Source organism: Paramisgurnus dabryanus, chromosome 7 (genome assembly GCF_030506205.2).
Source record: "Paramisgurnus dabryanus chromosome 7, PD_genome_1.1, whole genome shotgun sequence".
Taxonomy (NCBI): Eukaryota; Metazoa; Chordata; class Actinopteri; order Cypriniformes; family Cobitidae; genus Paramisgurnus; species Paramisgurnus dabryanus.
The window spans coordinates 20,078,928-20,095,826 of NC_133343.1; the positions used below are offsets into that span (position 1 = coordinate 20,078,928).

At 36.3% G+C, this 16,899-nt stretch overlaps 1 protein-coding gene across 3 annotated transcripts in view; it reads left to right on the forward strand.

Annotated features, from left to right (window-relative positions):
* tmem131 (transmembrane protein 131) overlaps window positions 1–16,899 on the forward strand; it is a 51,528-nt gene that overhangs the window by 29,166 nt on the left and 5,463 nt on the right. For 2 of the 3 annotated variants that reach the window (XM_065265016.2, XM_073815146.1), the window contains 22 exons: window positions 763–871; window positions 1,386–1,539; window positions 1,633–1,803; window positions 2,772–2,882; window positions 3,052–3,186; window positions 5,673–5,777; window positions 5,861–5,947; window positions 6,305–6,457; window positions 6,569–6,644; window positions 6,731–6,845; window positions 7,812–7,950; window positions 8,930–9,039; window positions 9,371–9,443; window positions 11,752–11,903; window positions 11,985–12,127; window positions 12,219–12,402; window positions 12,501–12,686; window positions 13,314–13,469; window positions 13,552–13,985; window positions 14,108–14,310; window positions 14,445–14,584; window positions 15,682–15,803. In XM_065265016.2, the coding sequence (XP_065121088.2) occupies window positions 763–871; window positions 1,386–1,539; window positions 1,633–1,803; window positions 2,772–2,882; window positions 3,052–3,186; window positions 5,673–5,777; window positions 5,861–5,947; window positions 6,305–6,457; window positions 6,569–6,644; window positions 6,731–6,845; window positions 7,812–7,950; window positions 8,930–9,039; window positions 9,371–9,443; window positions 11,752–11,903; window positions 11,985–12,127; window positions 12,219–12,402; window positions 12,501–12,686; window positions 13,314–13,469; window positions 13,552–13,985; window positions 14,108–14,310; window positions 14,445–14,584; window positions 15,682–15,803 (3,258 nt within the window). The remainder of the gene's footprint in view (window positions 1–762; window positions 872–1,385; window positions 1,540–1,632; window positions 1,804–2,771; window positions 2,883–3,051; window positions 3,187–5,672; window positions 5,778–5,860; window positions 5,948–6,304; window positions 6,458–6,568; window positions 6,645–6,730; window positions 6,846–7,811; window positions 7,951–8,929; window positions 9,040–9,370; window positions 9,444–11,751; window positions 11,904–11,984; window positions 12,128–12,218; window positions 12,403–12,500; window positions 12,687–13,313; window positions 13,470–13,551; window positions 13,986–14,107; window positions 14,311–14,444; window positions 14,585–15,681; window positions 15,804–16,899) is intronic. The other variant, XM_065265017.2, reaches the window with a different exon arrangement.

Consider the following 16,899-nt stretch of genomic DNA (forward strand, 5'->3'; position numbering starts at 1 on the left):
CAAGCATCTGTACTTTATCAGAGTGTTTGTCTTGGGAAAAATGTTACTTCTCTACATTCTAAGGCATAGAATCATACTGTTTATTTCTTATATTGCATATTAAAAATTATTAAATTTAATTATTAAATTATTAAATTATTTTAATGTAAATATACCTAATTACATTAAAATTGAATGCTTTTTTACTCAAGTACTTTTACTTAAAAAAAGTACTAGATGTTTAATGTACCTAAATATAAAATGTAAAACAAAAACTTGTTTTATGAAATGTAGTGTGGAGTAAAAATTATGATATTATTCCCTGGAATGTATTTTCCAAAGAAAAACACTGAAAAAATGCTTAGTTTAGCTCTTAGTGCGTTTAGTCTTCAAAATTCAAAAAAACTTGTGTTCATCCGTGAAGATTATCTTGTTGGACAAAACACAGAGTTTATTTCTTGTGATAATCCAAACGCCTATAGGAAAAAATAAATGGGCTTTTTGGCAAGAGGACCAGTGTCCCACTTCCAGGTTGGCCTACAAAATTACGTCATCTCTGTGGCACCCTATAGCTATCCACCAAACATAAACAAAATGTTATATGTCTCATAACATCATTGAACCAGCTAGGCTGTGTACCATTTTACCATGTTTTTTTTTCATGTCATGAAAGCATAATTGTTCACAATCAATTGCACCCATGCTCATTGTTTTAGTTGGAACAAAGTGTATGTTTATAGATACAACAATAGAAGTGTTGTGTTTGATGCTTTGCCATTTCAGCTTCAAAAGCAAGAAGATCAGACCAGTTTTCTGGAAAAATTACAGTGAAGGCAAAAGAGAAAAGCTACTCAAAACTTGAAATCCCATACCAAGCTGAGGTTTTAGAAGGGTAAGAAATCCCTGTATTTACAAGCATAGATTTAGTGTTTCTCATTACTGTAACTAGTATTGTAGTTGTTAAAGGGACACTCCGCATTTTTTTTTTAAATATGCTCATTTTCCAGCTTCCCTAGAGTTAAACATTTGTTTTTGTACAGTTTTGGAAAAAAACTCTAGGGGAGCTGGAAAATGACCATATTAAAAAAATAAATAAATAAAGTGTCCCTTTAAGGTTGAAGGAAAATATCGATACTCCGATTAAGGTCTAAAAGTGACAGCACACCCAAAAAAATCCATGTCTGAAAAACTAAAGCTTTTTAATAAATATTAATAGCAAATTGATATTTGACTGAATTGAATCAAAACCATACAAAAATGAATCGAATTGCCAAATTGGGCGCAATACCTAGCCCTAGTAGTTAAATATACATTTATATATTTATACATTTATACACACACATATATATATTGTTGCATACACTATAACAAATAATTATATTTTATGTTCCTGAACCTGTCCTCAGGTACCTGGGCTTTAACCACACAGCCACCCTGTTCCACATCAGAGACAGCCCTGTAGATCCTGTGGACAGACCCATCTACCTCGCTAATACCTTCAACTTTGCCATAAGCATACACAATGTGTCACTCCCTGAAGAGGCCAAAACCATGTTTAATGTAAGTCCGTCTACTAGGCTCTGGATTCAGGTATTCAAACTTTTTTTCAAAATGATGAATGTCAAAGTAAATCGATTTTGTTGTGTTTTTCAGGTACATAATTTCAGCATGCCAGTTCTTATCCCTCCCCATGAGTCGCGCTACATTTTCTCCCTTCTTTTTCGGCCAGTGCGACCCTCCATCAATATTGACAGTAACATTCTCCTCATCACCAATGCTTCTAAATTTCACCTGCCTGTCAGGGCCTACACAGGCTTTTTAGAGGTACATGGATAAATATGAATTAAAGGATTAGTTTATTTCTCAAATGAAATTTGTTTAACCGTCCTCATGTTATTTCAAACTCTTTTATTTGACTACTTTCTGCCAAACACAAAACATGTTAATTACTGAATATCCGTTTAAGAAAACACCAAAGAGTGTCTTAGCAAACAGTGCTGTAATTTGGGACTTTATGGCCCGGTTTCAAAGACAAGGTTTAGATTAAGGCAGGATTAAGCTTTAGGTAAATGATTGAGTTAAATATGTATTTATTTATTTTTATTTATTAGTATATTATTAAGTTATTTTCTGTGCAGCTGTGTTTTTAAAATTTGTGGTCCAGTCTTCTTAGACAGCAGTTTTGCATATGGGTGATTCTCACGAAATCCAGATTTAGAAGGTGTCCAGCATCAGAATTTTTAAAAAGCCCTTGAAGCATATTTTTTAGCACATATAAGATTTTTAGAGGATTTAAATTCTATAGGAATTTAAAATTCCTATAGATTTTTTTATTTTTTAATTGATTGAAAATTGTTGTGGAGGATGAGAAAATTGGTCTTGGACACATTTATATTTCTTATTATTGTCTCTACATTTACCAATGATCACCAAATACCACGTTTCTTTACTGTACTTTTTTAGATTTTGTAATTATAAATATTTCCATGTCAAAGAACCCAAATCCAGTCATGGACACATTGCGGTACTGAAAATATCCCCCTTAAATGTGGAAAAAACAACAAAATTGGTTTGTATGATGTCATTTGAAATCGTGTGCAAAATAGTACATGAAGAGATGTTTGTTGCTTCTTATTTTGATACTCTTACTTTGCATTTACTTTTATTTATCAAAATGTTTCATGACACCTCATAAGTCTAATTTCGCGAGAATCACCCGAATGGAACACAAAACATCAGGAAATAATAAACAGTAAATATAGAAAATTTATGAGCCTTTTCTTCTTTACCAGCCCATTGTGCTTCCTCCCTGTCCTCGGGAGCACATATTGGACTTTGGTGTCTTAAGTGCCACAGATACCAACAGTTTACTGTTTGTGGTGGTCAACAGTAACCCAATAGAGGTATGAGGTTACCTCATGTTCAGTACATTTGTGTGCCTTTTTTTTTCATTTTAGAGAAATACATTTTTTTTCCTCATAAAATGAAGAGGCTCGATAGCGAGCAATAATTTCAGCTTGCCCATTTCTATAGGAATGTTTGTTATCTTATCAAATCTGTTTGTCTCTGTAGTTGGCGATAAAGTCCTGGTTGGTTACAGGAGACAGTCTGACAATGGAGTTACTGAACACAGAAAGAGGGAACAGAAGTGAAGCACTGAGCAGAATCATAGAGCTCCAAAACACCTCAGCTGCCCAGTACAAAACTGTAAGAGCACTTGGTTCACACCCAAAACATCCATGTACTTTGGTAAAAAAAAAAATATCTGATCTTTTTTCACAATGTTTAGTCAAATGTAGTAAATAATTACGCTTAAAACGACACATTGACTTACTCGATCAAGTTGATAACATAAATTTGTTGATTTGCAGATTACATAAACTCTCTATATAGCTGTCCCTCAACTGTCTCGTGACAGTTTTTGCAGCATCCCTTCTTCACCCCGTCACCTCACTCTTAGCTAGTACATCTATCCCAGTAAAAGAGGGTGAGTACTCTGTGTTCGGGCTTAAATTCCGAGCTCGGAACCCTCCCCTCGAACAGCATGCCATATAGGGCTGGGCGGTATGACAGTATATTTCATTACTGTGATATTAAATGTCAGACGTAACAGATTTTTCTATTCCGTCTATAGATGGTTTCAGCAGTAACAACATAAACAAGTGGCTTTTGTGGTCAACACGTAACTTCCGGTAAACTCTGCTAGGAATAAATAACAACGAAGTAGTTTATTTATATAACAAGCAAAATAAACAACAGGTAGATTACCTAGGAAACAAAACATTTGTTATTTTCGACAAGAGTTCAGTTTAGCAACTAGTCAGACAATTAAAAAAACTGAAACCGGATGTAAAGATTGCACCAGATGCACATGCGTCCGATGAACGCGTCTATACCACGTAATATAAATAAGTGGATGTGGCTAACTCTCCACTCCTCCCGCATGTTAGACTGAGTGTGATGGAGAAACATGGTAAATTCTCTCTCTCTCTCTCTTTTGCGCTCGCTCGCTCGCTCGCTCTCTCTCTCTCTCTCTCTCTCTCTCGGCTCATGCAGCAGTAGGTCTCTCGCGTAAGGCCTCCCATTAAAGAAAGCTGTTCTCACACATAACGCTAAAAGTTGTAAAGTTTTCTGAACTTTAAGCAAGCTAGCTAAGACAAAACTCACGTTTATATCATTGACACGTGCGCTGCTGGACACGTTGATGCTCCATTTGCTTATAGTACAAACATCTTTGATCAGAAATCAGAAATAGAAAGTAAAGGACAGCAAGACCTTAAAACAGACTCATGGTCATCGTCTCATAGCACGTGTCATATTTCTAATATCCATATCTAGAGATCTGTCTCTAAAATACAGGTATTTATTCTGTTTGTGGGTTTGTGCATATATTCATACCTGTTCATTTTACACGTTGCCTATTTTTTATGTACTGTATTCATAAATACCAAATACAATGCATAACATACTTTCAATAGTCTATAAAATTAAAAACTGATTTAAAAACAAGATTCTGTCTATCAAGACTTAATATGATGTTATCTTCTGGCCATTTTCACTCTTAAACTAACATTAACTTGCCCATATTTAGTTAAAAGCTATAGTGAGTGGCAAATTTCTGCAAATTTTAAAATTCCAAAAATAATATAAACTGAAAAACATAAATAGCGTGAACTATACCGTTACCGTAAAATAAAATGACCCTTTCCGAGAAATGGATTATTGGTCATCCCGCCCACCCCTAATGCCATATATTTTTTATTTGACCTTTATTTAACCAGGAAAATCTCTCTGAGATTAAAAACCTCTTTCACAGGAAAGTCCTGACCAAGAGTGGACAGCAGTTACAGTCACAGCTTACAAATATAAGAGATATTCTTTACCATCATATTACCCTACCTATTGATTACATGTTAATGCGAACTTGTGAAATTGTATTAAACCTGAGTTATCAATTAAGTATTTTCATATCTCATAAAAATCTAATTAAAACATACACGTATATCTATATACTGATCAAACATTACATCATGTTACGTCATTATGTATTTTGGACATGTAGCTTTAGGACCAGTAGTTGTATAACTCAGTACCATACATTTCCCAGGAAACAGATTATATCTGCACGCAGTCATATGGTTTCCGGTAAACCTTTGCATGTCCGTACATGTGGTAAGGTTGCACAAGTGTGGTTAGATATTTTTTGCTGTTTTTGTGCAATTTTAATGATTATGTTAAAGGGCCCAAAACCACAATATAAATATAAATGGAGAAGTGTGCATAGAAAGGTGTTTGTTAACATTTACATGCCTGTTTCTGAGATGTGTATGTAATAAAATGCATTGTTCCACACATGAGGTATTTTAATGGCCTCCCATCTCATAACATTCCACCTTTTTCTGGATCAGATTATTTCCGGATACAAACATGTTTATATATTTTGCCATTGTAATTTGCTAGGTTAAACACTTTGAATTGCCACTGTTATGAAATGTTTCCTTGCCTGAATGTGACGCTATGGGAAGAAAATTCCTCTTTGTGTTCCTTACCATGTTTGTAAAGTTTATAGGAGCGTTTCTCATGCAGTCACGGTCCACATTGTGTGTTTAGGAAAAGCAGCACGACTTTGGAGCTATGTCATTTGTTTGTGTAGGTGTTCATAACCATGTGTTGAATGTCTTGTGTTCTTGCAGGTCATTTTAGCCTCAGGCTATTACGCAGCTTTTAAAGTCACTCTGTTGGCTAAGGCTTTAGAAGGTGTTTATGACGGAGCTGTACACATTACAACAGAATATGAGGTACGTGTTCCCTCCAGAACGTATGCTCGATGAAGGTCTTTATCTTTTCTATAGCAATCAGCAGCATTGTGCATCTTTTTCAGATATTGACCATCCCTGTAAAGGCCCTCATAGCAGTGGGAACGTTAAGCTGTTCACCTAAACACATCATCCTACCCCCTTCCTTCCCGGTGAGTGCCAAAGCCAGAGGTCCAGTGTTCTGAAAATGTTTTAATGGGATTTTGAAAAGAATTCTTTGATCTTTTTAAAAAGCAAATGTTTGTTTTATTAGCACTATTTTTTAATTAGTTCTTTAAACGCACCTGTTTAATAAGACAACATAAGCACACCAGACAGTACTGTAATATGAGCATACGTGATTCATCCCCTCTTCTACCCAAAGTCATTGTTTGAGCACCACACCCCCGTGTCCAGTGTCATGTGCTAATTTAAACCTTTTACCACACCACTTTTATTTTTAATGCATTAGATTTCAAATGGTTTCATTGAGGTTTTCATCAGCTGTTTTTTGTATGATTTGCATGTAGGGAAAAGTAGTTCACCAAGGATTCAGCATACTGAGTTCGTTCTCGCAAAAAGTAAAGCTTCAGCAAATTCGCTCTCTCACAGAGGATGTCCGGTTTTACTTCAAACGACTTCGCAATAACAAAGTGGAGTTGGAACCCAGACGAAAATCCAAGGTGCCCGATACCAAATACCTACCTGCCCTCAGTTTGCTTAGTTCATTATGCAAACTATAATAAATTGATATTTAATTGATATTAACTTTTGTTGTTTTACTCCATTTCCAGATAGCAAACATTTATTTTGATGCCAGCTTGCAGTGTGGCGATCACTGTTACGTTGGGTTACCGTTTGTGCTGAAATGTATGTCTCAAAGCATTTCTTCTTCTAAATTAGTTGTTGGTTTTGCGTGCATTTTTACGAGACTTTTCTGTGTGTTTTCGCTCCAGCTGAGTCCAGACCCCATGGTGTGGTTATGCAGGAGGACATGTGGGATGCTGATGTAGATCTACATCAAAGGCTCCTGAAAAGATGGCGGGAGCTCAAAGAGCAATCAGGCTTTGAGTGAGTCTGCTGCATCTTGAGTTTTAAACAGATTATGTATGGGATAATGTATAGGCAGCTGAAAAATAAACCCTGATAGTGTGATCAGGAGCTGACATGAAGCGGAGGGTCTTGTATCACACTGAAGGGGCTTATTTCACGATAACAGCCGACTGTATGTACATTATCCTGCTTATTACACGCCTATTTACCTTATAAGTAAGGTAAGGTACAATAAATATTGATTTGAAATATTTTATTTGCTCGTTTTGTTCCTCCTTCCACAAGAAAAACACGTGCTGAGCAAAAGTACATCATGCCACAATTAGATTTGTTGTTTTTGCAATGTTAAAGTGATCATATATAATTGTTTCTCAGTCTCTTTAATAGAATACATCCAGAAAATACAGGAAATGTGTATAAAGTATTAAAAACTGAGTGTAAACTCACCTTCCACTCGAGCAATAGCAGGAAACTGCAGGATCTCTTAAACCTAAATGAAAGTAAATCCTAATTTAAGTTTACTTCGATACTGAACTTACTTAACTAAGTTTACTGCTCAAAAACGCTCAAGATGTGTTTAGTGCCAAGAGAGGTCACGCTAAACACAGACGATGCCTAAAGAATACTGAAAATTAATTTTTTTTGTACATATTTCCTGTATTTTCTGTTTGTATCTCAATAAAATAGATTGAAAAATAAATACGGATGGACATTAAAACTTCTAAAACAACAAGTCTGGTGGTGGTGACCTAAGACTTTTGCACAGTACTGTATGTTATTAAAAAACATTTATATTTATTGAACTTTACCCGTCAAAAAAAAATTGAAGCATCCGGGTTACCCTGTGTTTTTAGTTTTGAATGGTTGTTATCTGGGAATAACAAACCTGCAAATGTCGGAACTGGCCAATCAGAATCAAGCTGTGTAATAAATTAAGGTAAATGCATTGTAGCGTTCTGTGATATGATTCTTGTGTATGTGTAGGATCGAAGCCTTTTTCGAAGTGAACACAGATCTGCAAAAAAATGTGCAGGCTAAAATCTCTGCGCAGCTTACGTGGCCCTCATTGGTCAACTCATCGCAACAGATACATTTCCCTCTTACAAGCACCAATAGCTCATCGGTAAGTGTATATACATACACACAGTAACTATCTTTTTTCCTGATGCCCCTTTTGGATTTGAACCTGCTCTGCCAACATGTTGGCCCACCAGAAGAATTTATACACTATTAATATGAACATATCTAAAAATCAGTTTATAGTTGAGCTAACAAAAATCAATTTCTCTAAATGGAACTTGTTTATAATTTCCAACCTGCTCAGTTGATCCTTCAGTTGTACTGTTGTAGAGAAAACGCAATCTTTTTTTGCTAGCAAGATCTTATGTAAGTACTGCAGGGATGTTTGATTTGTCCAGCAGATAAGCGCATATCCTTTGTGGTAGTTTTAGTCCTCTTGCATTTAATTTTTTTGGGTGGGAGGGGTATTTTTGCTATGGCTCCAAATAGCATCTTGTTGGCAGCGCATATTTCAAAAAAAGAACACCGTGGTTTCAAAATCTACCTCTGTACCAGGACTGTTTAATTTACGTTGTAGAACACGTAGTCTCTAAGTTATATTAACCACACACTTTAATCTAAAACCAACATTACATAATCCTAGAGAGAAAGCAATCTAAAATGCTGATTATCCATGGTGTTACAATATAATAGCTCTATAGCACATATAACAGTTTTGTCATCTGGCCCAAATTTGCAAACTGGCCCTATTCCAACATACCATCTTTATTGTTCTGCCTATATATATATATATATATATATATATATATATATATATATATATATATATATATATATATATATATAATATATATATATATATATATATATATATATATATATATATATATATATATATATATATATATATATATTATATATATATATATATATATATATATATATATATATATATATATATATACAGGCACACATATGCCTTGCTTATGTCTGACAATGCTTTTCATGCAAGTGCACAAACACTATGAACTGTAATAGTTAGTCCAATTTAAATGAATTTTCTTGATCTTGTGTCTCTGAAGGAAGAAGAAGTGATTTTAGAAAACCCAGCCGATTTCCCAGTCTATGTTCAGGTTCTTCCTGTGGCTTTGTACCCAAATCCCTTAGTGTTTTCAGGAACAATTACTGACAGGTATTGCACTTTATGCTTAACAGTACGGAGTGGTTTCCCAGACAGGACTAGGCCTCAGTTTAATTAGGAAATATAACATGCCTTACTAAAAACATTACTTGTGTGCATTTTGAAAACAAAGGGCACTGATGTATTTTAAGATATGTCAGTGCAAGTTGTTTTCAGTTTGGACTGCTCTTACATTTATTTTAGTCTAGGATTAGTCTAATCCCTGTCCGGGAAACCTTCCCTAAATCTCTGATTTACTCAAACCCAAGATTAAATTCAAACATTGTTTGGTATGTTCGGTAGTTTACTGCAAAAGTTGACTCTTTTCTCTTGTGTCTTAAAGGTTTCCTTTTGGAAAGTTCTCTAACATAAACATTGACACAAATACACTGGAATTCCAAGTTCAGAAAAATCAGGTAAGTGGAAGAGGACTTATATTTTAATGGAAGGTTGAGTCATTTTAACTTGGCTTTAATGCACACTCAGTGGTTTCTATTTGACCAAAATCTAAACTCAGAACAAGTCAAGAATACAACTTCAAAACATTAATTCAGATGAAGAAACATGGAATTGAAAGAGAAAAGTGAATAACTATGCACTCACAAATAAACAGTATTTTTACATTGTGACCCACATAGCAATATAATATGTAAGAGTGCTCCGATCAGATTTTTGGTGACAATTACAGATCGCTGGAAGCAGTATCGGCCAATACCAATTACCGATCACAGGGTATTATTAAATATTTAAAAAAATCAAGATTTGACAACTGTAAGTTTATAGGCAGGCAGCAGTATAATTGCATAGCGCAATGGGATGTCATTTCAAATTATCAAAAATTAGAACAGAATATTTTAAGTATTTAACTCACTCCCCGTCAGCTCTTTATGAAAAGTTGCTCGCCCGCATTTCTTGTGATTTTCACAAAAGTTTCACAAAATTCCTTCCAGGAATTTTTTCTAAAGATATATAAACATACAAATATTATATCAAGTGAAAGAACAGACACTCTGCTTACAAACAAACAACAAAACAGGAAAAAAGTTTAATCCTATCTATATTTTTTTCTTTGCTTATAAACTCTTAAATATGGGTATTTTTCTTAAAAAAATAAAAATTTTGCTTAAATAATTCCTTTTTTTGTAAAGGAATTTTGTTAGAGATTAGATTCAGAATGATTATCAAAACATACACGGAGTTTAAAATAGTAAATAATATTTTTCCTTCAGTTTATTTATAAATTGGGTAAGTACGCCATCTACTGGATAATCACTATTACAGTTGAGTATTTCAGATTAACTTAAAAACTCATCTGGAACACGTTTTTTCATGTAACTCGTCAATGGCGGGGAAAGAGTGAAATTATAATAAAATGAATGTAATTTTAATGCATATAGTATATAAATGATGAAGCAAAGCACCTCCAGAAGTGTCTTTAAACACTGAGCTGGCTCAGAGGAGCTTATCAGATGTTATGAATAAAAAATAAGCACTCAATAAAGCAAGGTTAAAACAAAAATCATATTCTTTAACCAAAAAATGAGCTGAGATATTTTTAATGATGCTGTTTAAAGCATTAGTAAATTAGGTAGTCTTGTAGCATGATGAACAAAACTGGAATTAAATTATAAAAAAGCGATCAAAGGACAATCTAAAAGCTGTCAATGAATTAAGTTTAATTTCACAAAACCCCTGTCATCACGAATAAATTTGCACGTATCTTACTTTCATCGTATTTAAACTTTGTTGTTCATTATGAAAGCGTGACTGCGCACTTTTATTAAAACACAATTGTGTGTGGCGGTCTGCTCCACATGCAACAAACTGTCTGTGATTGGTTCAAATGCTCAACGCTGCAGAATCGTGTATTAAGAAATATTTAATATACTGTGAGCAAATCTTAATGTGTTCTCGACACTTCTCGTTAATTTTTACAATTTATTGAAATCACGACAGTCGTTATAAGTCAGATTTGAAACTTGGGTTGCATTGGCTGCTTGCCATTAAATCTTTGAAAACTGCTTATATTTTTTTTACATGACTAACCTTCAAATATCTAAGGAGGTTGTGAAATGTGCCTTTCACGATTTCCTTAGCACAAACGCTGCACATTGCAGAACTGTCCTGTAAACCGGTGAATGTAGTGAAGTCATTAGACGGGTTTGACTTCATGCAACGCTGCGCAGACAGACAAGAGTATGACAAGAGCACACTGCTCCACATGCTTTCGAATCACTCTTGTAAAACTTTGCTGTCACATACCTGTCTGTCTGCATGGCACTGCATGACATTAAACACATCTAGCGAGACTTAACAGTGAGTTTGCGCCATATGAATGGCTCTTCTGATCGGCCTTATATATAGAGACTGCTGATGAAACTTGATTGCCGCCCGATCATTTGGAGCACCTTTACTCTGCCTGTGAAAACCCAGCTAAAGTCATTTTTGTGATTTACTGTTGCATAAAATAATCCTATATGATGTTAAATACAGTATAAACTTGATATCTTAATAGATATCAATAGACTGTGATGAGTAAGGTCTTGATTGAAATCAACGTTAAAATAAATCAAAACTTTGATGCTCTAAAACTTTACCCTGGATTTCACAGGAAGGGTCACATATTGTATCACCAGGTCCCTACTGATTTCTACCAATATTGCACTGACTTTGTTGTCTCTCTGTGCAACTAATGATGCCTATGTATGTATGTGTGTGTGTCAGTCTTCAGTAATGAAGAGTTCTACAGGATTTATTGAAGGTTTAGTTCGGCCCTACGTATACAACCTGCTTCTTATGCCTGGGGAGGTGAAGTCCTTCAATGTGAGGTTTAAACCCATCAGCAATCATACTGTGTCCTCTCTCCTGGTCGTCAGGTTAGCTCAAAGCACAATTGTAACTTTTCAGATACATGACATGACAGTACAGAATTTATCAATGACATTAATTTTGTGCAGGAACAACCTGACAGTAGTAGACCTGATTATGGTCCATGGTCGAGGCACCACAGAGAGTCTGAAGCTGGCTGGTAAAGCCCCAGGTGTCGGCACCTCCCTGAGGTTTAAACTCACTGAAGCATTCCTCAAAGACTGTTTAGATGGTGAGGCTTTCAACGTTAAACAAAAATTAAAACATCGATACATTTTCAATTTTGTATTCAATTATGAAATCTTTTTCTCAATTTTCTTAAGTTAAAGCCAAGGAACCGAACTTCACTCTTCGAAAGACTTTCAGGCTGGAAAACACAGGGCTTCTCCCAATTCACATCCAATCTATGGAGATTAGTGGCATTTCATGTGAAGGCTATGGTTTCAAAATTCTCAACTGTGAAGATTTTGCACTCAAACCAAACACTTCAAAAGACCTCATCATACTGTGAGTAGTTTGGTTGTTACCGTTGTAAAAGCACTCTGCAGTGTTTTTCTTATAAATGTGTCAAGAATTCTTATTTATTTATTTAAATTTTTTTGCAGGTTTACACCCGATTTCACATCATCTCGAGTTATCCGGGAGCTGAAGTTGGTGACCTCGGGGGGCTCAGTGTTCGTGTTCACACTGAACGCCTCATTGCCATATCACATGCTGGCAGTGTGTGCCGAGACCCTTCCCCGTCCCAGCTGGGAGCTAGAACTCTACATCATCGTCTCACTTATTATGAGGTCTCTTCTCTCTCATTTCTAAACATCCTTAAAGGGGACATATCACGAAAATCTGACGTTTTCCATGTTTAAGTGTTATAATTGGGTCCCCAGTGATTCTATAAACCTAGAAAATGTGAAAAAGAACAAAACAAGTAACTTCGTGTTGGTAAACCATTCTCTTCAAGCATGTGAAAATAAAGGTCATTGAAATTTGGCTCCCCTTGATGTCAGAAGGGCATAATACCACCTCTTAATCTGCGCTATCCAACCACGCCACTGCCATTTAGTGCAGCTCATTTGCAGGAAACACCCCAAAACTGCAAATGTTACTCACACCAACAAAGTACCAGTTTTAACATGTTAAAATAAATTATCTATATGGCATTTTGAGCTAAAACTTCACATTTGCACTCTGGGGACACCAAAGATTTATTTGACGTCTTAATAATAGTATGGTGAAATGTCCCCTTTAATAAATTAAGACATATTTGGATTTGTTTCTGTTCTGTAAAATGTTTAATTTTTTATGCATTTTTTGTTAACAATTTAGCTGAGGCAGGTGGAAGGGGGGGGTCAGATTATGTGTACCAATTTGTATTTTATCTGTTGTGTCTTATTTATTTATTATATGATGAATTTCTCTAGCTCCATGTTCCTGCTGGTTATCGCCACAGCCTATCTTGAGGCCCAAGGAATATGGGAACCCTTCAAACGACGGTTGTCTGTGGAATCCAACTCTCCCATGGAGACTGGAAAACCATTTGATCTCAGGGAAATTGTACGAATTCAGAGTGAAGCTAAGTGAGTTGGATTTTCATTTTTTTTCACTGATTTAACGACAATGATATTTCCATGTGTCACATGATTGTTCAATCTGTTGCAGCTTGAATGATTTTGCAGACTCAAACCAGAATTCGACTAGAGGAATGTACGGGTCAAGCGGTGGCGGGCGGGCCGGCGTTCGGCAAGGTGGTCCGCATTCCAGTTCCAACGGCAACGGTGTCCTGCCAGACAGCAAGCCCAGATCTGGTTCAGGGCGCTCTGGATCTATGCAATCCTCTTCCAGCTTTTCTCTCAATAAAGACAGTAACCAGCTGACTAACCGAAAGGCCCGGAGTTCCAGGCAGCAGCAGCAGGGGTCCGGCCTCCTAGAGGACCTTCCGACCTCAGGACCTTCACAGTCCAACAGAGCCCACAGTACAGATGATCAAGATTACAACAGACTTCTGGTAGCCATGGATAAAGACCTGGACAGGCCAGAGTCCCCTGCCATTGTGTCTTCAGAGCAGAATTCACAACCGTCTCCACCCAACAAAGGTATTGCTGATGTTTAGAGAGTAGAAGCTTGTAGAAGCTTGAGAGTAGAAATTTGTAATTTGCTAAATGCAAATTTAGTTTTGTGATCTTTCAAGTTTTCTTTACATGTTTTTATCTTGAAGTGCTTGAAGCAAAAGGGAAAGTGAGGAATAAAACAAAAGCTCCCAAAAAGAAAGAGGAGAGGAAAACAAAGGGAAAGACTCAAGACGATTTAAAAGAACCACTTGCAGACAATGATGACAGCTCCTCTACTACCACCGAGACCTCAAATCCAGACATGGAGGCCAATATTAAAGAGGCACGTGTCTATACGCAGGACAATATGGTGTTTAACTTCATTCATTTCGTATACATTTTATCCAAAGTACATTATAGATCAAATACATTATCAAATATTGCTACCAGTTCAGATAGAGGAGCATTATAAGCATGACTAAAATATGTTGTTGTTATAACCAGGAACCAGTGAAGCTGAAAGGCAAAACAGTGACATTGGACAGTGCAAAAGAAAGAGAAGAAATCACTCCATCCCCAACTAAACCAAAAAATAAGAAACAATCATCAGCTATGAAAAAGGAGAACCAAGTGGAAAAATCCAGGTTTGTAAAGATATAAATCTATTGAATGTGTCATTTTAATGTTATTTGCGGCACCAACTAAAACTGTGATTTTTGAGTGGCTGGACCGGCATGAGTTTGGAGCTGGGCTACCTATTGGCACTTTTCCATTGCATAGTGGTTTGGCTTGGTTCAGGTTGGGTCAGCTCACCTCACTTTGGCCTGGTTAGCTTTTCCATCAAGTTTAGTAACACTTCGGAGTGGGAGGGATTATAGGTGTGTTGTTATATTTGCACTCCCTACTGCTGGACATCATACAAGTGAGAGCGTTTTTGTACATTTCCATACATTCATTTATTTCTAAGTCCGCCACAAAATTAAAATTGACCACCACAAATAGATGTTTGCACATCGCGTATATAACTACCTCTCTCTCACATGATAGTTTCTGTACAAACACCCGTGCATCAGTTGACGCTTTCCGCTAAGCCTCATTTAAGTAAGCATACATGCCGACGTTCGCAATCGCGAATGTGCCGCCACAAACTGCAAGTCTGGGAATAAACTGATATGGTGTCCCTGATTCTCAACCTGTGGATGTTTTTAATCGCTAAAAGGTGTTTGGGAACTTATAGCAAAGCACAGATGACAACAGGTTTACTCGAGTCAGAGCAAGCTAGCATGAAGGTAAAGCTAATCTGGTAGTGACGATTCTCTCAGACCATTCAGTGATCTACAGTGTTTTTGCATCATGTTTTGGTATCAGCTTGGGACCCCAACCAAGGTGATACTAAAAAAGGTATTGGGTACTACGTACTGCACCCAGTGGAAACGCTCCCAAAAGTAAGCTGACCCAAACCAAACCATGGGGTACTGTGCAATGGAAAGCGCCATATTTGGCCACAAAGTAGAAACATGGGAGTGTTCAAAAGTGAAGTTGTTTAAACATGTTTTGTGAATAATTTTGGTGCCTCTAGTGGTGCTGAAACCTTTAGTATACAAAATCAGTATACAAAGACATCTTTGTGTGCACTTATACTGAATAAACATTTAAAAAATTTTTATCAGATTTATTCTGTTCGTTTTTTAAAATAAATCTTCAAGTTTCCTAATGTTCAGTGGCCTTATTTCCTATACAGCTCTCTAGAACTCCCCTACATCACCCCTTTGGAAAAACAGGACAAGCAACGGAAAACCTTCACTAAAGCACTCAGCAATCCGGGTATTCATAGTGTCTCCAAACCACGGGTTCTGAGCAAATGTAAGTGATAGTTTTCAGCTTTACTATTTTGTTTTTAGTATTAAATCCGTTACTTTTAGGAAACGTTTAGAGACAACAATATCTTTCACACATAGTCTTAACTGGTAAATTGCAGTTAAAGGGACACTCCACTTTTTTGAAAATATGCTCATTTTCCAGCTCCCCTAAAGTTAAACATTAGTGTTTTGCAATCCATTCAGCTGATCTCTGGGTCTGGGGTTACCACTTTTAGCATAGCTTAGCATAATCCATTGAATCTGATTAAACCATTAGCATCGCGCTAAAAAATAACCAAAGAGTTTCGATATTTTTCCTATTTAAAACTCTTCTGTAGTTACATTGTGTGCTAAATGGTCTAATCAGATTCAATCAGCTGAATGGATTCTAAAAAAGTAAAAATCAGATGTTTAACTCTAGGGGAGCTGGAAAATGAGCCTATTTTCAAAAAAAAGTGGAGTGTTCCTTTAACAGATTATGTGTGAACAGAACCTAAGAGAGGTTGTAAGATGTGAGCTGTGTGAACGGATTACCGGCATTAAAACAGACAAAGTCAGAACACGCTGACAACTTCGGGCAAATCATAACGTTTTAAAACAGATGACACGTTTATCCCCGCACTGTTTACGGACATTTCCACACGCCTACTGCTTTAAGTCGAGCACACCTGAAGTTAACGTCCCCAACTCTTTACCAAAGTTGTTTAAAACAGCTTACCATCTATTTGCAGAATTGCCCACATCCTTCGCACACACTGTATGAATCATACGTGTAAACATTACTGCTGTTCAAAACGCTGGTTGCTACTCTGCCCCAGTTCAATTCCGTTTTTAGTCACCTAATGCAATGTTTGGTCACGAGCAACTGCGTGACTGTCAATGTTTGCCACAGAAGTGAAAACAACTAAATACGGACCATGGATATAAAGTCGTAAACCACCATTGTTTACAAATACAACACTGACCTCACCGCGCAGCAGGTAACTTCCGCTTTCTCCCCTCGTTTACCGGTATTTTGGTACTGATGTGTGAATGATACTTTATTGGTAAAAAGACAAAACATCACCGCATGTGTAAACAGCACATTTTTTGTATTTACT